A 25,717-nucleotide genomic window follows, 5' to 3' on the forward strand; every position below is an offset into this window, starting at 1 on the left:
TTACCGCAGAACAACGCATTTACTCGGCTGACAACCCGAGAAGAATTAATCATCTGAGCGTAACGTTGCAAAGCGATATGAGGTGGCGAGAGCGTGTGAGAACTGTGGTAGCGAAGCGACTGGTCGACTTCGGTTTATTGGGAGAATTTTAGGAGAGTGTGCTTCACTTGTAAAGTAGACCGCATATAGGACGCCGGTGAGACCTATTCTTGAGTACTGCTCGAGCGTTTGGGATCTGTACCAAGTCCGATTGAAGGAAGAGATCGAAGCAATTCAGAATCGGGCTGCTAGAGTTGTTACCGATAGGTTCGAACAACACCTAAGTGCTCCGTCAACACAAATAGTAGTCCCTGGAGGAAGGCGACCTTCTTTTCGAGATACAGTATTGAGAAAATTTAGTGAAGCAGCATTTGAAGCTGACTGCAAACTATTCTACTCCGGCAACATACATTGCGCGTAAGAAGATAAGATACGAGAAATTAGGGCTCATACGTAAGCATACAGACAGTCGTTTTTCCGTCGCTCTTTTTGCGAGTGGCGCGGGAGAAGAAATGACAAGTAGTGGTACAGGGTACTCTTCGCCACATGTAGATGTAGATACAGAGTATTTCGTCCACATCCATCCCTGCTATTTTCGTAAAATTTCGGTATTGTTGAGAATCTTCCGTCAGAAGCTCCACAGTGAGATTCTTGCGTGTTTCACAATCATTCCGCCGCCTAATGCACTCTCTTATCCAACACAAACAGGGTCGCTTACGTTTTTTTATTTGCAATTAAAAGTACAGCTGCAGCCCGACGCTCTTCCATGGCAATCTGATCCTTCATGCACAGATCTCTCACCTCTCACAAACCCTCTCACCCCGCCACGAACCTCTCCTCTTGCAAGACTGTGCGACACTCCCAGAAAGTTCTCGCAAGGAGCTATCAGACAGTAGCTGAGAGCGAAAATTCGTCCCTAGCGTAAACTATACTACGGGTACTATCTGATAGTACCAAACTGTCAGATAGGAAAAAGTTCTCCCTGTTTCCCAGCCATTCCTGTCTAGTTGTTTACTTCCATTCCTCCTCGCAAAACACACATAAAGCCGTGAAACAAATTATAGTCAAAATTAATTAATACCACTGCCAGCCGCAAGGCTTGTTAATCCCTAATCCACCCTGTTGAAGTATGGTCATAACGGTTTTGCCTGTGACGGAGAGTGCTGCATCGTACCCTCAAGAGTCAGTTCTCCATCTGCTGGCAGATTGTGTGATTGCTCGCCTTGCCTGTCTTTTGCTGAGTGTGCTGACATGTTATGTGTTATCTGTGTTGCATCAGATCACGGGAACGCCCAGATAGGCTGGGGGGTTCCCCTGGGCGGCAGGCACTGTTCTTAGGGCCGGCTGGTGCAGACAGATCTTCAGTACGAGAGTGGAGCTCCCAAGATGAGGTCGCCAACAGTTGCTATCCTGTTGTGTTTGCTCGTGACCTCACAGGTACAGTATGCGTGCAGTCTGCTCCATCACGCCCTCGTATTTCGTACATACTATTACTAGAATGAAACATGCTCCTATCTTAGCACAAAAAAGGCGAACTTGTCTTGGGCAGAGTTAGGGGTCTAAAAGAAAACATTTCGACTTAGCTGGCAACTTCAAAGCCACTTAAATCATTTTGACATATTGGAGCATTTTTATACGTTAGTATTAGTATCCGTGCCGTGTAATATAATGCATCGTGTTAAGTGAAATAACACGATACATGATGTCATGGCGTGTAACATGGCACATGCTTTCATGTCATCCGACACGGCATTTGTCATATTGTGCAGTATGACACAACGTATCGTTAGGCTTGCATCCCCTCTCTGGGATAGTTCTTATTATAGATATACAGGCAGTCTCGGATACTTCCTGTTGTAGATCTAACCCACTCACTAGAAGCACATAAACTCCTGTCTGTTTCCTCTTAACACACTTCACCATATCCGTAACAGGGGTTGGGTATAACTGAGCTCATTGCGCTGGGGAAGCAGGGTGGACTCTTTAAAGAAGCACCAGTGCGTCAAGATGTTTTGATTTAAATGTCTTTGAAGCTTCCAGATTAATCGCAAAGCTGGTTCCTTTCTTTTACATACCTAACTCTGTCCAGGACATATTCGTCTTCTAATGAAAAGAGCGTTTTTCATTCTCTTTTCCAACTTTCACTCTAACGTAATTTTGATGTTAGATCACCATAGTTTGGCAACCGTTGTAGGTTTTCGATGACTCGGGTAACGACTGATCTAGTACAGATTTCTTACTGTCTACCGAATCATGTTGCTTATATCGTGGCAAAGGATAAAGCTTTCACAAAGCAACAGGACGGTCCTGAATTGTATTTGTCTATCTGCTTACGAATATTCAACCGATTCGGACAAGTTTGAAACACAGAAGTTGCGCACGTACAGAATTTCACAATAAATGTCTGTTGCAAATAAAACCCTGATGAAGCTAGAGTTTTGAAAGGGAGTTTTCAGTCCTATCGTAAGAACACATTTTTTATTTATTCGCCGGCTGCTGTGACCGAGCGGTTCTAGGCGCTTCAGTCCCGAACCGCGCTGCTGCTACGGTCTCAGGATCGAATCCTGCCTCGGGCATGGATGTGTGTGATGTCCTTAGGTTAGTTAGGTTTAACTAGTTCTAAGTCTAGGGGACTGATGACCTCAGATGTTAAGTCTCATATGCTTAGGGCCATTTGAACTATTTTAATTTATTCGATTCACTTTAAGTCATTTCCGCGCATTAGGTTAATATAAGAACGAATTTTAAGTGCTACGTTTAGCTCAGTTTTAACCATCGTGTCTCGTCAAATGACAAAGATCTTTTTCGTTTTGACGTTATCCATTTATCTACATTCGTGCAAAGTTTGAACCGATTCGTACAAGTTTATTGTATAAAAATGGCACACTCCAAGACCTCTCAGAAAAATGTGTTTTTTGTATGTCAAATCCAAAGGAAGCAACTTTTTTTCAAACGGTTGAACTTTGTCTTAGAACAAGGTCCGATACATCTGCGGAGCACATTTGAACGATCAGTCTCGCTCCAGTCTGGAATCATTTAAGGATGATTGTTTTTGATTGCAAAACCTGGCTGTGCACCATCTCCGGTTGTTCGTTCAAACCTTGATTAATATACTGTAACAGAGGTACAGTAAGACAGATATTGGAATAGCTATACAAATGACCGCTGGTCCGGGCTAAACCAAAAGATTTCCCCCCGTGTTCCTAGCAGAAACAGGAACCGAGCACCCAATCACCTCACCCTCGCAACTCTCCTCCCCCCCTCCATCACACACGTGATCTTTGTTGCAGAGCGGAGGCCTCTAGTTGCAGCTATTGGAAGCGCAGCAGTTGCCGAAACTGAACGAGTTGAGACCAGAAACTAAAGGAATGCGGTGTTTGCCCACTTAGGCTGCCTTTATTTAACCATTGTCTTTTCTCTACATCTACTTCCAGCGTTTTAATCCGTTGTCTACCTGTAATAAGAATCTCACTAAGCCGCCATCATGAAAAAGGAGCAGTTCAGTTGTAATGTTAACTAACGGAAAAAATTTACATAGTAGTCCACTCAACGTGTAGTGTCAAATTTTTGTATATTCGTAGGAGGAAGTGTCATGAAAAACATACTAAAGCTCCCTACCCGGCTAGGGGAGAAGACGTAGCGGGGATGGGCAGCGTTTAAAAATCGGTTTTTTATGTTTTATTTAATGACTCGAACATAGTTGTTTCTGGCAAACATATTTCCCAGTGCAGAATTAAACTGCACTGAAGCGCCAAAGAATCTGTTATAACCATGCGTGTTCAAACATCTACGTACAACGTATAACGACTTGGGCAACATACAGATATGTGAACAGCCAGAATACGGCGCTGCGGTCGGCAACGCCTACACAACAAAACAAGAGTGTGGCGCAGTTGTTAGATCTGTCACTGCTGCTACAATGGCAGGTTAGCAAGATTTAAGTGAGTTTGAACGTGGGGTTATAGTCGGCGCACGAGCGATGGGACACAGCATCTCCGATGTAGCGATAAAGTGGGGACTTTCCTGTATGGCCATTTCAATATGAGGAATCCGTTAAAACATCAACTCTCCGACATTGTTGCGCCCGGAGACAGATCCTGCAAGAATGGGTCCAAAGACAACGGAAGAAAATCGTTCAACGTGACAGACATGCAAGATGTCCCACTCGTTTACCCTTGATGACTGCACGACACGAAGCTGCCTCGCCTGGGCCAGTCAACACCGACACTGGACTGTTGATGGCGGGAAACATGTTGCCTGGTCTGTCGATACTCATTTCAAATTGTATCGAGCGGATTGAAATGTACGAGTATGGAGACAACCTCATGAATCCATGGACCCTGCGTGTCAGCACGAGACTGTTCAAGCTGGTGGAGGCTCTGTAGTGGTGTGGGTCATGTGCAGCTGGAGTGATGTGGGAGCTCTGATACGTGCAGATACGACCCTGACAGGTCACATGCATGTAAGCGTCCTATCTGATTGCTTGCATCCATTCATGTCCACTGCGCATTCCGAAGGACTTGGGCAATTCCATGAGGACAATGCGACACCCCACACTTGCAGAATTGCTACAGTGGCTACAGGAACACTCTTCTGAGTTTAAATACTTCCGCTGCCCACTAAACTCCCCAGATATGATTATTCATATCTGGGATGCCCTTTCAACATACTGTTCAGAGGAGAACTCCAGCCCCACGTACTCTTACGGATGTATTAACAGCCCCATTCGATATCTCTCGAGAAGCCAGTTACAGTGTTATAGCGTTTCTCCATGTGTGTAAGAGAGAGGGGTTTCTATGTGTATGGATTATTATTTTTGTGTGTGTGTGTGTGTGTGTGTGTGTGTGTGTGTGTGTGTGTGTGTGTGTGAGTGTGTGTGTGTATGTTCCTGGAAGGTTGGGTGAATGAGGGTGTAAGTGTGGGTGTGTCGGTGGTTATTCAGAGGGAGCAGCGCTTCGACATATGCTCCATGGACGCAAACCAGTGCCGCTCAGCAGAGAAAACTCCCAAAAAGGACTCTACATTATAATGCATGTATCCAAACACAGTGGTTACCGTAGTAACTTAGTCACAAAGCTAAACAACAAAATTAAAAGTAAAATAGAAGCAGAAAACACAACAGAACAGACAACAACACATCAGAACCAAACACAAACACTAAAACTCAGCACCATAACAACTACATAGAATAATCAGGAAAATATAAGAGAAAGCACAAGATGGTACACAATGACATACAAACTCACACATAAAATTACCGAAATTTTGAGAAGACAAGGTATAAACATAGCACACGCAGCAAACATTTCTATCCTAAAACACGCCACAAAACTGACAAAAACATAGTTGGATCCCAGAAGAAACACACCTGAAGAGCCAAGGTAACTGGTACATGTGCCTCATATCATGTAGGTTCCCCGCAAGAACGCAGAAGTGCCCCGACACGACGTGGCATGTCCGAAGTAGTGCTGTCCGTAAATGCGTAAGAGTACGAGGGCGCGGAGGTCTCTTCTGAACAGCACGTTGCAAGGCAGATATGCTCAATAATGTTCATTTCTGGTGTTCAGCGGAAGTGTTTAAATTTAGAAGAGTGTTCCTGGAGCAACTCCGTAGCAATTTTGGGCGTGTAGGTTGTCACATTGTCCTGTCCGTCAGAATGCAAATTGGACATGAATGGATGCAAGTGACCAGACAGGATGCGTACGTACGTGTCAACCGTCAGATTCGTATCTAGACGCATCAGGGGTGCCATAACACTCCAACTGCTGAGGTCATCGGTCCCTAGGCTTATGGACTACTTAATCTAACTTGAACGAACTTACGCTAAGGACATCACATACACCTATGCCCGAGGGAGGACTCCAACCACCGACGGGAGAAGCTGGCGAACCGTGACAAGACGCCACAGACCGCACGGCTACCACGCGCAGCCCAGGCGAGGCGTAAAGCTTTGTGCCGTGCAGTCATCAGGATTACAGGAGTGGGCCTTTGGCTCCGAAAGCCCATATCGATGATGTTTCGCTCACTGACACTTGTGGATGGCCCAGCAATCTGCGGAAGGGCTACTCTCCCGTCACGCAGAACGATTTTCTTCAGTCGTCATTCACTTTATGTGAAGTGCTAATGATCTGTGTAGCTAAACATGTTGTACACTTCATGCCAGTTAGACGTTTGTTGCATGCCGCCTATTTGTAATTTGGCAGTTTCAATCTCCAGTACCGAAGGCTATATTTATTCACACATTTACCTGAATTAATACTGTCATCACAGGAGATAAGTTATTTGCATATTAATGAATAAGACTAATACAGGGTTTTTTTTAAAAAAAAAGAATGACGTACTTTCAAAACTCGATGTTTATTGATAAAACATACTACAAACATGGAATGAACTGCAAAATACAAAATCTTAAAAAATTAGCTATGGTATTAGAAATACTCTGTGTTCCCACGAGCAGTAGCACGAACAACATCTAGACAATAGTTAAATTCGTCATAAACTTTACACAGTGTATCTGCTTTTACAGAATTTATGGCGGCTGTTATTCTGTTCCATACTTCTTCTGTGTCACGAGGTAAAGGGGAGATGAAGACACTTTCTTTCACATATCACCACTAGAAAAAAACGTATGGGGTCATGTCTGGCGATGTCGGAGGCCAAGAATAGGACAGTGTCTTGGAGTCCCGTGTGCCCAGCCCGGCATTGAGCTATCTTCAAATGCTGCAAAATTCGCTTTTTCCACAACTGCAGGACGACTGTAATGACTTCACTTTCGAACCGGATGGAACTCCTACCACACGCACAACGACGTACGCCAGTTTCTCAATGACACTCTGCCTCAACGCTGGATCGTGCGCAGGGGAACCCGAGACGCTGTCCTGCATTCGTGGATTTCGAGGTCTCCAGACATGACCCAATGCCTCCAGAATGAGATTTCACTCTGCAGCGAAGTGTGCGCTGATATGAAACTTCCTGGCAGATTCAAACTGTATGCAGGAGAGCTTCTGTTAAGTTTGGAAGGTAGGAGACGAGGTACTGGCAGAAGTAAAGCTGTGAGTACGGGGTGTGAGACTTGCTTGAGTTGGTAGAGCACTTGCCCGCGAAAGGCAAAGGTCCCGAGTTCGAGTTTCGGTCCGGCACACAGTTTTAATCTGCCAGGAAGATTCACATCAGCGCCCACCCCGTTGCAGAGTGAAAATCTCATTCTAGAAACATCCCCCAGGCTGTGGCTAAGCCATGTCTCCGCAATATCCTTTCTGTCAGGAGTGCTAGTTCTGCAAGGTTCGCAGGAGAGCTTCTGTGAAGTTTGGAAGGTGGGAGACGAGGTACTAGCAGAAGTAAAGCTGTGAGGACGAGGCCTGAGTCGTGCTTGGGTAGCTCAGTTGGTAGAGCACTTCCCCGAAAAGGCAAAGGTCCAGAGTTCGAGTCTCGGCCCGGCACACAGTTTGAATCAGCCAGGAAGTTTCATGACCCAATGCCAGTTTTTCTTGTGGGTATATGTGGAGGAAAGTGTGTTAATCTCCACTTTACTTTGTGCCATAAGTGAACAGATTAACTGCTGCCATAAGTTCTGTAAAAGCAGATTCATTTTGTAATGTTTATGACGAATTTATATATCGTCTAGATGTTGTTCTTGGAGCTGCTCGTGGACGCACATAGCATTTGTAATATCATATCCAAAATTTTAAGATTTTGTGAGTATTTTACAATCCACCCCATGTTTATAATACATACTGTACTGAGAAGTTAGACAGGTGTCATTTTGTCTTGCTAACAGCCTGTTATCAGGAGAAAGAAAACTGGCGTTCTACGGATCGGAGCGTGGAATGTCAGATCCCTTAATCGGGCAGGTAGGTTAGAAAATTTAAAAAGGGAAATGGATAGGTTAAAGTTAGATATAGTGGGAATTAGTGAAGTTCGGTGGCAGGAGGAACAAGACTTTTGGTCAGGTGATTACAGGGTTATAAATACAAAATCAAATAGGGGTAATGCAGGAGTAGATTTAATAATGAATAAAAAAATAGGAGTGCGGGTTAGCTACTACAAACAGCATAGTGAACGCATTATTGTGGCCAAGATAGACACAAAGCCCATGCCTACTACAGTAGTACAAGTTTATATGCCAACTAGCTCTGCAGATGATGAAGAAATTGATGAAATGTATGACGAGATAAAAGAAATTATACAGGTAGTGAAGGGAGACGAAAATTTAATAGTCATGGGTGACTGGAATTCGTCAGTAGGAAAAGGGAGAGAAGGAAACATAGTAGGTGAATATGGATTGGGGGAAAGAAATGAAAGAGGAAGCCGCCTGGTAGAATTTTGCACAGAGCACAACTCAATCATAGCTAACACTTGGTTTAAGAATCATGATAGAAGGTTGTATACATGGAAGAACCCTGGAGATACTAAAAGGTATCAGATAGATTATATAATGGTAAGACAGAGATTTAGGAACCAGGTTTTAAATTGTAAGACATTTCCAGGGGCAGATGTGGATTCTGACCACAATCTATTGGTTATGAACTGCAGATTGAAACTGAAGAAACTGCAAAAAGGTGGGAATTTAAGGAGATGGGACCTGGATAAACTGAAAGAACCAGAGGTTGTACAGAGTTTCAGGGAGAGCATAAGGGGACAATTGACAGGAATGGGGGAAAGAAATACAGTAGAAGAAGAATGGGTAGCTCTGAGGGATGAAGTAGTGAAGGCAGCAGAAGGTCAAGTAGGTAAAAAGACGAGGGCTAATAGAAATCCTTGGGTAACAGAAGAAATATTGAATTTAATTGATGAAAGGAGAAAATATAAAAATGCAATAAATGAAGCAGGCAAAAAGGAATACAAACGTCTCAAAAATGAGATCGACAGGAAGTGCAAAATGGCTAAGCAGGGATGGCTAGAGGACAAATGCAAGGATGTAGAGGCTTGTCTCACTAGGGGTAAGATAGATACTGCCTACAGGAAAATTAAAGAGACCTTTGGAGAGAAGAGAACCACTTGTATGAATATCAAGAGCTCAGATGGCAACCCAGTTCTAAGCAAAGAAGGGAAGGCAGAACGGGGGAAGGAGTATATAGAGGGTTTATACAAGGGCGATGTACTTGAGGAAAATATTATGGAAATGGAAGAGGATGTAGATGAAGATGAAATGGGAGATAAGATACTGCGTGAAGAGTTTGACAGAGCACTGAAAGACCTGAGTCGAAACAAGGCCCCGGGAGTAGACAACATTCCATTAGAACTACTGATGGCCTTGGGAGAGCCAGTCATGACAAAACTCTACCATCTGGTGAGGAAGATGTATGAGACAGGCGAAATACCCACAGACTTCAAGAAGAATATAATAATTCCAATCCCAAAGAAAGCAGGTGTTGACAGATGTGAAAATTACCGAACTATCAGTTTAATAAGTCACAGCTGCAAAATACTAACGCGAATTCTATACAGACGAATGGAAAAACTGGTAGAAGCGGATCTCGGGGAAGATCAGTTTGGATTCCGTAGAAGTATTGGAACACGTGAGACAATATAACCTTAAAACTTATCTTGGAAGAAAGATTAAGAAAAGGCAAACCTACGTTTCTAGCATTTGTAGACTTAGAGAAAGCTTTTGACAACGTTAACTGAAATACTCTCTTTCAAATTCTGAAGGTGGCAGGGGTAAAATACAGGGAGCGAAAGGCTATTTACAATTTGTACAGAAACCAGATGGCAGTTATAAGAGTCGAGGGGCATGAAAGGGAAGCAGTGGTTGGGAAAGGAGTGAGACAGGGTTGTAGCCTCTCCCCGATGTTATTCAATCTGTATATTGAGCAAGCAGTAAAGGAAACAAAAGAAAAATTCGGAGTAGGTATTAAAATTTATGGAGAAGAAGTAAAAACTTTGAGGTTCGCCGATGACATTGTAATTCTGTCAGAGACAGCAAAGGACTTGGAAGAGCAGTTGAACGGAATAGACAGTGTCTTGAAAGGAGGATATAAGATGAACATCAACAAAAGCAAAACGAGGATAATGGAATGTAGTCAAATTAAATCGGGTGATGCTGAGGGGATTAGATTAGGAAATGAGACACTTAAAGTAGTAAAGGAGTTTTGCTATTTAGGGAGTAAAATAACTATGATGGTCGAAGTAGAGAGGATATAAAATGTAGACTGGCAATGGCAAGGAAAGCGTTTCTGAAGAAGAGAAATTTGTTAACATCGAGTATAGATTTAAGTGTCAGGAAGTCGTTTCTGAAAGTATTTGTATGGAGTGTAGCCATGTATGGAAGTGAAACACGGACGGTAAATAGTTTGGACAAGAAGAGAATAGAAGCTTTCGAAATGTGGTGCTACAGAAGAATACTGAAGATAAGGTGGGTAGATCACGTAACTAATGAGGAAGTATTGAATAGGATTGGGGAGAAGAGAAGTTTGTGGCACAACTTGACTAGAAGAAGGGATCGGTTGGTAGGACATGTTTTGTGGCATCAAGGGATCACAAATTTAGCATTGGAGGGCAGCGTGGAGGGTAAAAATCGTAGAGGGAGACGAAGAGATCAATACACTAAGCAGATTCTGAAGGATGTATGTTGCGGTAGGTACTGGGAGATGAAGAGGCTTGCACAGGATAGAGTAGCATGGAGAGCTGCATCAAACCAGTCTTAGGACTGAAGACCACAACAACAAAAACAGCCTGATGTATGACATACACTGAGCGCCAAAACATACATGGCCAGTACTCATCACAAGGCTGAATGCTGGCCTTTGCATGCATGTGACACAGTACAAAAGAAAAGCACCCAGGGTGTCCCACAATGAGTTTTACACTGAATTCTAACAACTGGAAAAAGAAAAGAAAAGCTATGAAGTTTTAATATTCATAGGTGACTGCGACATTACTGATGTTTTGCTGCTGAAGATGTTCATAATGGTCCTCCATCGACAGCAATATAGCACGTGGAACGCTGCGGAACAGATCGATACACACGTATGTTGGTTGCCATTGGAATGGACGCACAGCCAGTCGTAATCGCCTCTCCGATCTCATGCAGCGTATGTGCCATTGTGGTGTGGAGGGTGTCCTTTACTGATTCCCAAAGAAAACCTCATGGCGATCGATCGGGAGATCTTCCTCGTCGTCCTCTCCAGCTCTCAGCCAATGTTCCGTCCAGGAATTGCCGCCTCTCACGATGGCAATGCGGCAGTGCACCGTCTTGTTGGGGGATTTTGTTACATTTGGTGAACAGCCGGTACAACTCGTTCCTGCTACGTGCTAAGGTTATTTAAGCGTGTCACTGTTCCTTTGAAAGAGATCGTCGGTACAGGTCCTCTGACAGACGTACCACACCACACTGCTTATCTGGGAGGACTAACAGCTCCATATTGCTTGACATGGGGATCATCTCTTGCCCAGTACACACAGTTATGTTGAATGATCGTTCCATTCAATTTAAACGTCACATAATGCCCACTCACCATTGCATTATCGCAAATCCATTCATAAAATTCTAACCGGTTATTCCGGATCGACCTCACCCATCGCTCGAAGCAATCAGGGAATGTATGCTTCTCACTCTGCTTGACTTAAAATGCGGTGAACACTTGATTTGCCTACTCCTAAGCGCAGTAAATGGGTCTCTTTGGGTATCTTGTTCATTCTTGTATAACTATGGACACCCCCCCTATTCGTCGCGTAATTCGTTAGTATTCCGCGTGACGCTGCCGTCCTTTCCAATTCTGCCCGTCATCGTCTACGTACTAGTTTCGAACAACACTTTAAAATCCACTACCTTCGCTTCAAGAACAAGATTCCAGTCATCTGTTATTTATCTGTAGTTACTGGCAACTGAAAATAAAAAAAACGGTTCAAACGGCTCTGAGCACTATGAGACTTAACATCTATGGTCATCAGTCCCCTAGAACTTAGAACTACTTAAACGTAACTAACCTAAGGACATCACACAACACCCAGCCATCACGAGGCAGAGAAAATCCCTGACCCCGCCGCGAATCGAACCCGGGAACCCGGGCGTGGAAAGCGAGAACGCTACCGCACGACCACGAGATGCGGGCTGAAAATAAAAGAAAGAAAAACAAATCAACTGGCAACACAAACTAGTCACGGGAACACCATAAAATCACAATTTAATCCGCTAATCTTTCACACCCTTTTAGTTATTAAAGTTCAAAGAGTGCAGACCAGTTTGTGGGACACATTTTATAAGAAGGCAGAGACGAATGGGCTATCATTTTAGCGTCGATACGGGCCACAAATGGCGAAGTCCACTGACTTTCAGAAAGGGCATGCTCCCCTGTTGACCCGACGACATTGTCAATTACGACTGCAGTGGGTACTGGATCAAGTCTGCAGCTTCGCCCCCTTACCTAACCTGCATTTATCGCGAATGCCTCACCCAGCGCAAAGTCCCAAGCGATTGTAAAAATCATATGTGATTCCTGTAGATAAGAAGAGCGAAAGAAGGGATCCGCAAAATCGCAGACCAATATCACTAACATCTGTTTGCTGCAGAAACCTTGAACATATTCTTAGTTGGAATATAAAAAATCTTCTTCAGACCGAGAATCTTATGTCCACGATTTGGCATGGTTTTAGGAAACTCAGCTTGTCGTTTACTCATATGATATACTGCGAATTAGGGGTGAAGCGCAACATGCAGATTCCATACTATATTTCTAAATTTCCGGAAAGCGTTTGACACGGCGCTCCATTGCACGCTGTTAAAGAAGGTACGAGCATATGGAGCAGGTTCACAGTTCACAGGCGTGTGAGTGGCTTGAAGACTTCTTAAGTTTCAGAGCGCAGTATGTTGTGCCCGACACCGAGCGTTCATCAGAGTCACGGATATCGTCAGGGGTGCTCCAGGAGCGCCGTTACTTTCAATCGTTTGGCGGAATGAGTGGGCAGCAATATGCGGTTATTTGCTGATGATCCTGTGGTGTACGGTAAGCTGTAGTCGTTGAGTGACTGTAGGAGGACACAAGACGACGTAGACAAAATTTCTAGGTGGTGTGATGAATGGCAGCTAGCCCTAAATGCGGAAAAATGTAAGTTAAAGCGGAAGAGTCGGAAAGAGAAACCCGTAATGTTCGGATACAGCTTTAGTAGTGTCCTGCTTCACACAGTCACGTCGTTTAAACATCTGGGCGTACGTTGCCAAACGACACGAAATGGAATGAACAATGTGAGGATTGTGGTAGACAAGCAAACAGTAGACTTCGCTTTGTTGTGTGAATTTTTGGAAAGCATAGTCCACCTGTAGAGTACACCACTTATAGGACGCTAGTGCGACCTATTCTTCAGTATTGCTCGAGTTTTTGGGATCCATACCAGGCTGGATTAAAGGAAGACATCGAAGGAACTCAGAAGCGGCCTTCTAGATTTGTTGCTGATAGGTTCGAGCAATACGCAAGTGGAAACTGAAATCGGAATCCCTGGAGTGAAGGTGACGTTATTTTCGAGGAACACTATTGAAAAAATTTACAGGCATTTGAAGATGACTGTAGAACGATTCCACTGTCTCCAACATACATTGCACGTAAGGACCACGAAGATAAGACATGAGAGATTAGGGCTCACACGGAGGCATATACAAAGTCGTTTTTCCCTCGCTCTGTTTGCGAGTGGAACAGGAAAGGAAATGACTAGTAGTGGTGTGAGGTACCCTCCGCCACGCGCCGTACGGTGGATGCCGGAGTATCTATCTAGATCCAGGTGTAGATGTAGACCGTCGATCTATGGTAACGAGTCGCCTGGTCAGTAGACCCAGGATTCTCTTTAAACAAAGTCGATGGTGTGGCCGGATACACGATTGAGCGAAACACGAATTGCGCGGCGGGCGCAGGCAGATGGGGACAGTACTACGCTGGGCTCCCGGTGCTCCATGGGACCTTAGGAAGCGACTAAAGGCACCACGACAGCTGTGGGTCACGTGAATATTATTGCGACGACGCTTGACGTCTTCCCACGCGGCAGTGACAATATTCAGCAGGTTACTTACCCGTTCCACTAAGCTATAGTCATTTGAGGACGATGCCTTGGCCATCAACTCGTTTGATCTGCCCCAGACGAAACACATCTGTATGGCTAGTGAGTGCCATTTCTGCGCTTACAAACTTCCTGCCCATGAATTACCAATTGGCTGATTTGCGTATAGACGTCAGGTAACATGTAGCTCCGTACACCTACGAAGGACTTTTTGAATCCAAATCACGCACAACTGCTGCTCTATTGCACCCTAAACGTGGACGAACACGCTGCTAAGTAGGTGGTCGTAATGTCCTGTCTTATCAGTGTAGCATGTTGTTGTTGTTGTGGTCTTCAGTCCAAAGGTTGCTTTGATGCAGCTCTCCATGCTACTCTACCCTGTACTAGTCTCTTCATCTCAGAATCCTGAATAACTACTGCAACTTATATACTTCTGAATCTGCTTACTGTATTCACCTCTTTGTCTCCGTCTACGATTTTTAAGCCCTCCATGTTCCACAAATTCTTTTCTCTCCAATTCCATTCAGTACCTCTTCACGAGTTACCCGATCTATACATCCAACCTTCAGCATTCTTCTGTAGCACCACACTTCAAAAACTTCTATTGGCTTCTTGACTAAACTGTTCATCGTCCATGTTCACTCCCATACACGGCTAAACTCCATACAAATACTTTCAAAAAGACACTCTAACACATAAATCTGTGTTACATGTTAACGAATTTCTCTTTTTCAGAAATGCTTTTCTTCGCATTGTCAGTGTGCATTTTATATCCTCTTTATTTCGGCCATCATCCGTTATTTTACTGCCCAAATAGAAAAACCTCACCTAGTACTTTAATTGTCTCATTTACTAATGTAATTCCCTCAGCTTCACCCGAATTAATTCGACTACATTCCACTATCCTTGTTTTGTTTTGTTGATGTTCACCTTATATCGACCTTTAAACACAATGACAATTCCGTTCAACTGCTCCTCCTTTTTATTTGTTCTCCCTGAACTTTCCTTCTTCAAATGTTTCTTTCATTTCCTTGACTACTTGCTTAATGTACATGTTGAACAACATCGAGGATAGGCTACAACCCTATCTCACTCTCTTCTCAAGCACTGCTTCGCTGTCTCTCGACTCTTAAAACCGCCGTCTGGATTCTGCAAAAGTTGTAAAAAACTTTTCGCAGAATTTCAAAGAGAGCATTCCAGTCAACACTGTCAAAAGATTTGTCTAAGTATACAAATGCCCTAAACATAGGTTTGTCTCCTTACCATACATGTAACTAATGCACCATAGCCAGTAAAGAACGCCTGCACTTAGTAATGAAATCATCTTATCATTTCAGGTTGAGGCGTGGCAGTGGACCCACGTTTTGCAGCTTGTGAACTCCGCTTGCTATGTCTTTGACAGCCCATGGTGTCACCTTGCCTTTCTCATCACTGACAGGTATCTCACGTATGACGATGGTGTAGCAGTCATGAAGATTGTGGAAAAACTACAAGAAGGGGGAACGTTGGACTTCAAGGATATCCCTGATGCACTGTTCAGGGCCGTGTGGGCAATAGAAAGAGGACGCCGCAATGTCGAGATGGTTCACAAATTAAAAACATGAATGGGACAAACAGCATACAAAGAGCAAGAAAGAAGTGAGGAAATTTAATACATGGTGAATAAGTAGATGAATTTCGCGGCCTCCGGCAGGAATTGATCCAGTTATCCAGAACCTGCCAAATTCATCTACTATATTCCCAATATTCATGTCTAACTCACCTCACTTTCGTTCAAAAAGAATATATTTTTTACAAAGGTTCATGTAAGAAAAATGAATGTTACTGTTTTTTTTATAAAAGGTGTATGTAAGAAAATAAAGTTAATAGAATTTATATAAAAGGTGAACGTAAGAAACTAAATAAAATGAATATAGTCATTACCAAAAAGTGCAAAACCTTAGGCGCCATTTGAAGGAAATCTGGAGGGTATTTTTTTCTTGTTGGTACTCCACTTCATTTTTTCACCCTCCAGGCTTTTTGCTGAATGTCGCTGTTGTTCTGTGACTTTGACTGCTTCTCGTCGCCCGCCCATCATCTTCTACTGGCAGCGTCTTGTCATCTATCTACACAATAGATGGAAGAGCTGCTGATGGCAGATGTTGGCATCTTCTTCTTGATGGGCTGCAGTGGTGGACGACGATAACAAATTACAACAGTATTGGCCGGCCGAACCAATCTATAGCAATTCATCTTTTGCCCCTGCAGGCAAAGCAATAGTGCTGGCAATCTGTATATATAGTTAGTATTCCAGTTTCAATGTACCTTCTAAAACCTCTACTTTTATGAACGAATTTTGATGAAAGTAGGTAATATTTTTCACTTTACTACATTTTGTAAATACAGAACACATAATAAAAATACATAAATGTGAGTGTAATCGTAAATAATAATTTTCAAAAAATAATTATTTACGTTTGAAACTAAACATGTTCCCCTGTTAATTGTTATGGACCTTGTACCATCTACTACCGAAACTTTTGAAACGCCAATTCATTTTAGTAGCTTAGAAGTGAGTCGCTGCACTAGGCTACTAGAATGTCTAAGGAGGTAGCGCGTTTCTGCGGCAGCCATCGCTGATTCCGTCGCTGTCAGTTTGAGTTAGGCACCGCTTGGAGCAGGACCTTATGTAACACACAACTTTCCACAGCTAATTTCTCAGCCAAATATTAAACGATTTTAAAATTCCAAAGCGCTAACATGATGGAGTCAAAAACTGTTTTTACTTGCTGTATCTTTTTTAAAATGTTTCAGATATGTATATAAGCATGAGCTTAACACTTCTATAAATTTTTAAAATTTTTCATTCATTTATGTAGAAATAAAAATTAATAATTAAAATTTTTCAGTAAGTATTCTGTGTTGAGCATCGTATGTGAGATGCTTCTTTCACTACATAACTACATATGCTAAAGTGCCTGCAGGAATTTTATCATTAAAAGTTGCACACAGTTTCATAGTCGTTTTCTATGATGTTACAGTATAATTTCTCTGAGTCATATTAATGACATAAATAAGATAATTCGTTATGAAATTATAGGGGCTAATATCAAGATCTGTTGTCAGTTGTGTAACTCGTTTAAAATCCAGAAATGCATCATATGCTTTGAGAAAATTATTTGAGGATTAATATTTCACATCTCCTGTGGAAAAATTTCGTATCTTCCGTTCTTCAAATATATATTCTATAGATTAACCTGATCGAATAATGAAGAGTCGACTAACTGATTATTTTTACTATTTGTCTGAAATGTAACAAATACCAAATATGCCATATCAAATTCTACTGAGTTGTAGTAATTCGTGATATCTAGTTCAAAGTTATTCTTAGCACTCAATCCAGCAACTTCTACAGTTTGTAATTGATAAAAAGATATCGGAAGTTTCAGATTTTTCAGAATATTTTCACTTCGTTCTAACTCGTAATCTCGCTCATATTTAACAATTGGTACACGAATTTCCATAGAATCCACAACAATTTTACCTTCTTTTGGAAGAGTGTATTTTATTTCAATTCCAGCATCATTATAATTAGACCATCAAACAACAGAACCTCCAGCACTTGGTGACCATAAAAACTTACTGTTAAATCTCCCTCCCACATAATTTCCTTATAATCCTTAAAAAATCCACCATGCTTTCCTAATAGATAAAGAACTTCATTTTCTTGCTCTTTATTTTTTCATTATTTAGAATATGCCCTTCCATACCTATTTTATCAGCAGGAGATGAAGTCAAATGCTTCAGAATAATGAGGAAATAAAAGGATAGTGTATTCTAGATATAATATTATTTCCCTTCTTTACAGTTATAAAATCAAAAAGTTTTGTCACATAATTATCGGTTAATTCTTTATTGGATCTTCCATGATAAGTTGGTTAATCTGTGCCACACTTCCAGTAATACTGAAATTCATCTATAATTGGGCATGATTAGGATGAAGCCATGCATCACCAATTTTTATGTTAGTTTCAGTATTCTTCTCATTCACAAGGAATTAGTAAAACTGATAGCTCTCGATTTTGTTCATGCTTTAGGTGTCACTGATTTATTCAGGAAAAATTGATTAAGACATTTCTGAAACAACTGTTACAGTAGCTCCATTGAAGCTCCATTGAAGTCAATCAGGTTATCATTTTCATCAGTTATAGTTATTTCTAAATTTTGAATTCAATCAAAAATAGGAATATTTACAGGATAATGTGGTTTGTGTATTATTGGTCTACCAAATTTGGCCTTAGGTTTGAATAAAACATTAATATTAATTTCTTGATGAAAATGATCAGTATGCTTTACAAACTTCCTATCAGCCACATTAAAATTTACATTTATTAATTCAAACAGGATAATTTTTGGAACATCATTAGCAACAGTCTTTTCATTAGCCTCAACACTCTGGTTACTAAAACCAAGCACACTTCCAATACTATCTTTTATATCCAAATACAATTTTGCATCACTCACTATACTAACACTGTTTAAAATTGCATCTGCTTTAATGTGAATATTAGGCTTTTTCGAATGAATAAATTTGGCCAAGTTTTTCAAACTGTACTGACCAGATGGAATTTCTTCTATTTCTCCATTGCAATATAATTATTATTTTTCAATGTAATATTTACAGTTAAAAAAATTGAATAAAAAGCAACCAGTGCAACATTACTAAAGCCGTCTTCCATAAGTACAGTCAATCTCTTTGTGAGAACATATGACTTGTGACTCAGTTGAAATAATCTGCTCATTTACTACTAAAACTTTTATTAAATTAAATGAATATTAATTAGGAACCAAAAATAAGAATTCCTGGAAAGAAATCAAAAAATATACATGGTAAACTTTTACCAAATTCAATTTGATGTGCAGTCATAGGACCAAGTGGTTGTGCTAAAACCACATTAATGATTGACAGTTATATTCTAGCTCCAGGATGGTTGAATAGGAATAAAATTAATCATTTGTATGTCTTCTCTAAGAGTTTACATCAACCAAAATATAAAGAATTTATAAAGAGGTGTGAAAAAATTGAAGATGAACATAAAGAGAAAATTGCTACTTTTATTGAAAATAATTCCATTAGATAAATGCTAAGAAAATTCTGTAGTGTTATTTGATGATTTCATTCTTGAAAATTAGGATATAGTTAGAGAATATTTTATTAGAGGAAGACATAAAGGAATAGACTGTTTTTATTTAGCTTTAACTTACTCAAAAATACCAAAACAATTAGTCAGAGATAATTTTAATTTATAAAATATCTTTAGACACTATGATACAAATTTAAATCACATTTACCAGGAGTACATTCGAGGCAATTTTATATTTGATGACCTTACAGAAAAGTGTAGTAAATGTTGAAATTATTAGTTTTTTATGATAGTCATGACTAGAAAACCAAATGAAGGTAAGTTCAGAAATAAAATAACTTAATAAATGTTTAATAATTTTTATCTCTAAGAAATAAACACTTTAAAAATGATATTGCATATCCATTAGATCATGGTGATGCTGTTTTACCAGAATGTATAAATGAATTTAAAAAACGTTTTGATTATATAATAGAATATGAAAAATTAGGAAAACATTAATGAATAATACACTAATTGTCCTTGGAATATAAGTGATGATAGAGAAGGTTGAGGTACATGTCCTTGTTACTATTTCAATAAGTGTAAAATGAGAATGTGTTGTCTTACTAATTTATATTAACACAAATGAAGATTTCAGTAGCACTAATTAAAAATAAATGTTCAACATAAACATAAAAACATTCAACACAAACGTTGGAAATGTTTAGTTAATGTTTTTTCTTCCTTAATAAATGTTTGCAAAATATGTTCTGGAGGTTGTTAAAAAAGCTAAGCAAAACAGAAAGAAAGCTGAAGAACTCAAATCACAATTCAAGCTTTGAAAAAAAAACAACCAAGAACAGATCATGAAGAATATAAAAAATTTGATAAATCAAATTGGTGATGACTGTTAGCCAAACATAAGAAGACTGACTATATATTCTTCAGAATATTGCCATCTCCTAGGTTCTTCATATTATTCAGAAACAAGTTCACCTGAGAAAAAAGGTAATGCTTTGATAAGGCAATATGTAGAAATACCAGTTGAATATGTTTGGATGAATGAAGTTAGAGATTTAATCGATAGAGTAGCCATAATTCATGGAGAAGAAATAGCAGGAAACAAAAAAGTTGGTATCGCACAGATGTTAACAAATAAATTCAGTGATTTCATAATCGATAATCTAAAAGGAATATCTTATCTAATCAGATTTTTTAATAAATTCCTCACACATTTTGGAAAAGTAATAAATATGGTAGAGGTTTAAAAGATACATTAATTAACAAATTATCATTTGAAATGCATCTTCCAGGCTATTGATTTTGTGGCCCAGGGACCAAACTAGATGATAAATTAGCTAGAGGAGATCAAGGACTTAATCCATTAGATGAAGCTTGCAGGCAACATGACACTCCTTATGGAAATAATAACGATTTAGAATAAAGACATGAAGCTGATAAAGAACGTCAATTAGCTGCAAAAGAAAGAATGCATGCAAGTGATGCTTCAACTGCTGCAGTTAGAGAAATAATGTATGGAATTAGAAAATTATGAATGGGCTTAGGAGTGGATATCAATGGTTTGGAACTGTGAAAAAATATTAATAAATTTTTAATTTATGTAAATGAATAACTTTTGCCTCGATTATATTTTGCTACCTAGTGGCAAAACTAACCAAAATAAATTACATTTAAGCTGAATAATAATCACTTAAATAGCATTGAACCATTATTAACTGATGCAGAACAGTGTAAGAAAGAGGAAAAAACTGCTGGTAATTTACTCATTACACTAGGTATTCCTGTTGTGAAGAAGCTTATTGAATATCTAACGAAAACGAAAGAAGGAAAAGGACTAACACAACATGAAGGTGGATTTCTTCCATTGCTTTTGGCTGCATTACCATATCTAGCAACTATTGGTTCACTTGCTGCTGGATCTGCAGCAATTGCAAATGCAGTACTAAACAAGGAAAAAGCTAATACAGAATTAGAAGAACAGAAAAGACATAATGAATCAATGGAAAAGAAATCAGGTAGTGGAGTGAAAAAATTCGAAGAAATTATTAATAAATACAATAATCTATTATCAAATTTTGATATTAAGGAATTACTTACACCATTAAAAATGAAAACCCTTTTGTGGCATTTTTATGATTGATGAATTACCAAGTCATCCTAGATAATACAGATCTGGAATAGTTAATTTAGATACATCTCATCATTTTGGTTCTCCATTGGATTTGTTATTATAAGAATAACGATATAAACTTTGTTTTTGATTCATTTTGTGGTAATATACCAAAACAACTCGCTAATTAGCTGGCAAGAAAAGATCTGTACTACAAAGTTGAGGGACTAAAATATTTTGATGAAGTTATTTGCGATTACTTATGTCTGTTTGTTTTTAAACTATTCTGTGATAATTTTGAATTTAATGGCGTTTTGAAGTTAATAAATAGACATTTTTGGAAATAAGACTAATAAGGAGAGCAATGGAAATTAAAAAATGGAGGGTTAGAAAAAATCAAAAGTGAAATTGATCCAAAAAAGAAAGTTAATTTAAACAATATCATAGAGAATTATAAACCATTTTTAAAGTAGCTAAAGGATATATTGATTTTAAAGGTAGAAGAATACTAGATAGAAAAATCCAGTAAATGGTTCTGATAAATATGCCATGTGGCTAAGGCCTCTCACCGGGTAGATGATTCACCTGGTGCAAGTCTTTCGAGTTGATGCCACTTCGGCGACATGCGTGTCGATGGGGATGAAATGATGAAAATCAGGACAACACAACAACCAGTCTGGACAGAGAAAATCTCCAACCCAGCCAGAATCGAAGCCACACCATTAGGTATGACATTCTGTCATGCTCACCTCTCAACTACCAGGGGTGAAAAATGGTTATATTGCAGTTGCTAAACAATAAACAGAAAAAGAAAATGTTACAAAACCTGAATATACAAGTATTTTAACACAGTTTAATAATTATGTCACTGCTGCACAGCTTCATGAAAAACTTAATCAGATTCATCAACATAACTATAACACAATAAAAAATTACTTTATCAAAAAGGAAGTAGAAAAAGTTTTTTCAGATTATTTCTGAAAAACAGATTTCACTTCATACTTAGATGAGTTCAGTAAAAAGAGGCACAATTTCGAGTACAAGTGCATTTAAAAAATAGTTGTTATTGGTCGAAATATAAATAAAGATTTTTTTTATGATTGTGATATTACAGTGTTTACGATAATCTTTATGAAATAACTCCTCCTTACCAGTCAATAAGTGTAAACAAATCAAGTTTTCTGACTGTAAGATTGAAAGATTCTGTTATAACTGTTCCAGTTTATGTAGACATAATTATATTTGGTGAAGTAATTTAATTCTTATTAAATTTGTATTCTATTTAAATGAATGGTCACACTTTTCACTCGGCTCTTCAGAGTGATCACATCTACAGCTTAAAGTGGAAAAAATTTACTAAGACTCTTAACCCTCACAAACTCACCACTAAAAATGAATGACAGGGGGATTAGATGTCTTTGCACAGTATGTTTAAAAAAATTTGCAGGCAGTGATGGGATAAATATTCGTGAAGAAATCATTAATGAATTACATAAACAATGAGAAAACATTTTAAATGAAGAAATGTAATTTCTCTTAGTATTGATGATCTATGGCAAGCTGATCTAGTAGAGATGGATTCAGGTAATTTAAAAGGAATTTCGAAGACAAATTGAGGATATAAATATTTATTGACTGTTATGGACATCTTTTTCTAAGTTTTCTTGGGCTATCCCAGTTAAACATAAAACAGGCAAGAATGTAGTTGATGTTTTTGAAAAAATATTCAAGTCAAGACAACCAAAAATTTTACAGACAGATAATGGTAACGAATTCTATAGTATTGATTTTCAAGAATTGATGAAGAAATACAAAATTAATCATTATTCAACTTTTAAAGAATTAATTGCATCTGTTGTTGAAAGCTTCAACAACACTGAAAGAAAACATGTGGAAGAAATTTTCTCTTCAAGTAAATAATAAATGAGATGACTTAGTTTTGAAACCAGTTGATGAATACAATAATACAAAACATTCAACTATAAAAATGAACCTAACAGAAGTTAAAGAAAAAAACCTGTAAGATAGGAATCACTGTGCCTAATGATAAGGCGAAATTTAAAAAAGGAGATAACCAGACAACTAGTAAACTTAAAGGGGATTTTGAAAACCAAAAATTTTTGAAATTCAAGATGTTATTCATTCCATCCAATCACATATAAATCGAAAGATATTGAAGGTAATTCTTATGAGCAAGTATTACAGAAAACAAAATATCCAGATGTATACCCAGTTGAAAATGTTTTGAAAAATAAAGGATATATCTACATCTACATCTACATTTATACTCCGCAAGCCACCCAACGGTGTGTGGCAGAGGGCACTTTACATGCCACTGTCATTACCTCCCTTTCCTGTTCCAGTCGCGTATGGTTCGCGGGAAGAACGACTGTCTGAAAGCCTCTCTGCGCGCTCTAATCTCTCTAAATTTACATTCGTGATCTCCTCGGGAGGTATAAGTAGGGGGAAGCAATATATTCGATACCTCATCCAGAAACGCACCCTCTCGAAACCTGGCGAGCAAGCTACACCGCGAAGCAGAGCGCCTCTCTTGCAGAGTCTGCCACTTGAGTTTGTTAAACATCTCCGTAACGCTATCACGGTTACCAAATAACCCTGTGACGAAACGCGCCGCTCTTCTTTGAATCTTCTCTATCTCCTCCGTCAACCCGACCTGGTACGGATCCCACACTGATGAGCAATACTCAAGTATAGGTCGAACGAGTGTTTTGTAAGCCACCTCCTTTGTTGATGGACTACATTTTCTAAGGACTCTCCCAATGAATCTCAACCTGGTACCCGCCTTACCAACAATTAATTTTATATGATCATTCCACTTCAAATCGTTCCGCACGCATACTCCCAGATATTTTACAGAAGTAACTGCTACCAGTGTTTGTTCCGCTATCATATAATCATACAATAAAGGATCCTTCTTTCTATGTATTCGCAATACATTACATTTGTCTATGTTAAGGGTCAGTTGCCACTCCCTGCACCAAGTGCCTATCCGCTGCAGATCTTCCTGCATTTCGCTACAATTTTCTAATACTGCAACTTCTCTGTATACTACAGCATCATCCGCGAAAAGCCGCATGGAACTTCCGACACTATCTACTAGGTCATTTATATATATTGTGAAAAGCAATGGTCCCATAACACTCCCCTGTGGCACACCAGAAGTTACTTTAACGTCTGTAGACGTCTCTCCGTTGATAACAACATGCTGTGTTCTGTTTGCTAAAAACTCTTCAATCCAGCCACACAGCTGGTCTGATATTCCGTAGGCTCTTACTTTGTTTATCAGGCGACAGTGCGCAACTGTATCGAACGCCTTCCGGATGTCAAGAAAAATAGCATCTACCTGGGAGCCTGTATCTAATATTTTCTGGGTCTCATGAACAAATAAAGCGAGCTGGGTCTCACACGATCGCTGTTTCCGGAATCCATGTTGATTCCTACATAGTAGATTCTGAGTTTCCAAAAACGACATGATATTCGAGCAAAAAACATGTTCTAAAATTCTACAACAGATCGACGTCAGAGATATAGGTCTATAGTTTTGCGCATCTGCTCGACGACCCTTCTTGAAGACTGGGACTACCTGTGCTCTTTTCCAATCATTTGGAACCTTCCGTTCCTCTAGAGACTTGCGGTACACGGCTGTTAGAAGGGGGGCAAGTTCTTTCGCGTACTCTGTGTAGAATCGAATTGGTATCCCGTCAGGTCCAGTGGACTTTCCTCTGTTGAGTGATTCCAGTTGCTTTTCTATTCCTTGGACACTTATTTCGATGTCAGCCATTTTTTCGTTTGTGCGAGGATTTAGAGAAGGAACTGCAGTGCGGTCTTCCTCTGTGAAACAGCTTTGGAAAAAGGTGTTTAGTATTTCAGCTTTACGCTTGTCATCCTCTGTTTCAATGCCATCATCATCCCGGAGTGTCTGGATATGCTGTTTCGAGCCACTTACTGATTTAACGTAAGACCAGAACTTCCTAGGATTTTCTGTCAAGTCGGTACATAGAATTTTACTTTCGAATTCACCCAACGCTTCACGCATAGCCCTCCTTACGCTAACTTTGACATCGTTTAGCTTCTGTTTGTCTGAGAGGTTTTGGCTGCGTTTAAACTTGCAGTGAAGCTCTCTTTGCTTTCGCAGTAGTTTCCTAACTTTGTTGTTGTACCACGGTGGGTTTTTCCCGTCCCTCACAGTTTTACTCGGCACGTACCTGTCTAAAACGCATTTTACGATTGCCTTGAACTTTTTCCACAAACACTCAACATTGTCAGTGTCGGAACAGAAATTTTCGTTTTGATCTGTTAGGTAGTCTGAAATCTGCCTTCTATTACTCTTGCTAAACAGATAAACCTTCCGCCCTTTTTTTATATTCCTATTAACTTCCAAATTCAGGGATGCTGCAACGGCCTTATGATCACTGATTCCCTGTTCTGCACTTAC

At 39.8% G+C, this 25,717-nt stretch overlaps 1 protein-coding gene across 1 annotated transcript; it reads left to right on the forward strand.

Moving 5' to 3' along the window:
• Positions 1-1,416: 1,416 nt before the first annotated feature.
• On the forward strand, positions 1,417-15,859 carry LOC126106796 (uncharacterized). Its single transcript, XM_049913184.1, has 2 exons — positions 1,417-1,476; positions 15,363-15,859. The coding sequence occupies exons 1-2, from the start codon at positions 1,426-1,428 to the stop codon at positions 15,627-15,629; spliced, it is 318 nt and encodes a 105-aa protein (XP_049769141.1). The 5' UTR covers positions 1,417-1,425; the 3' UTR covers positions 15,630-15,859.
• Positions 15,860-25,717: the final 9,858 nt, after the last annotated feature.

This window comes from Schistocerca cancellata, chromosome 10, assembly GCF_023864275.1.
Source record: "Schistocerca cancellata isolate TAMUIC-IGC-003103 chromosome 10, iqSchCanc2.1, whole genome shotgun sequence".
In the NCBI taxonomy this organism is placed as follows: Eukaryota; Metazoa; Arthropoda; class Insecta; order Orthoptera; family Acrididae; genus Schistocerca; species Schistocerca cancellata.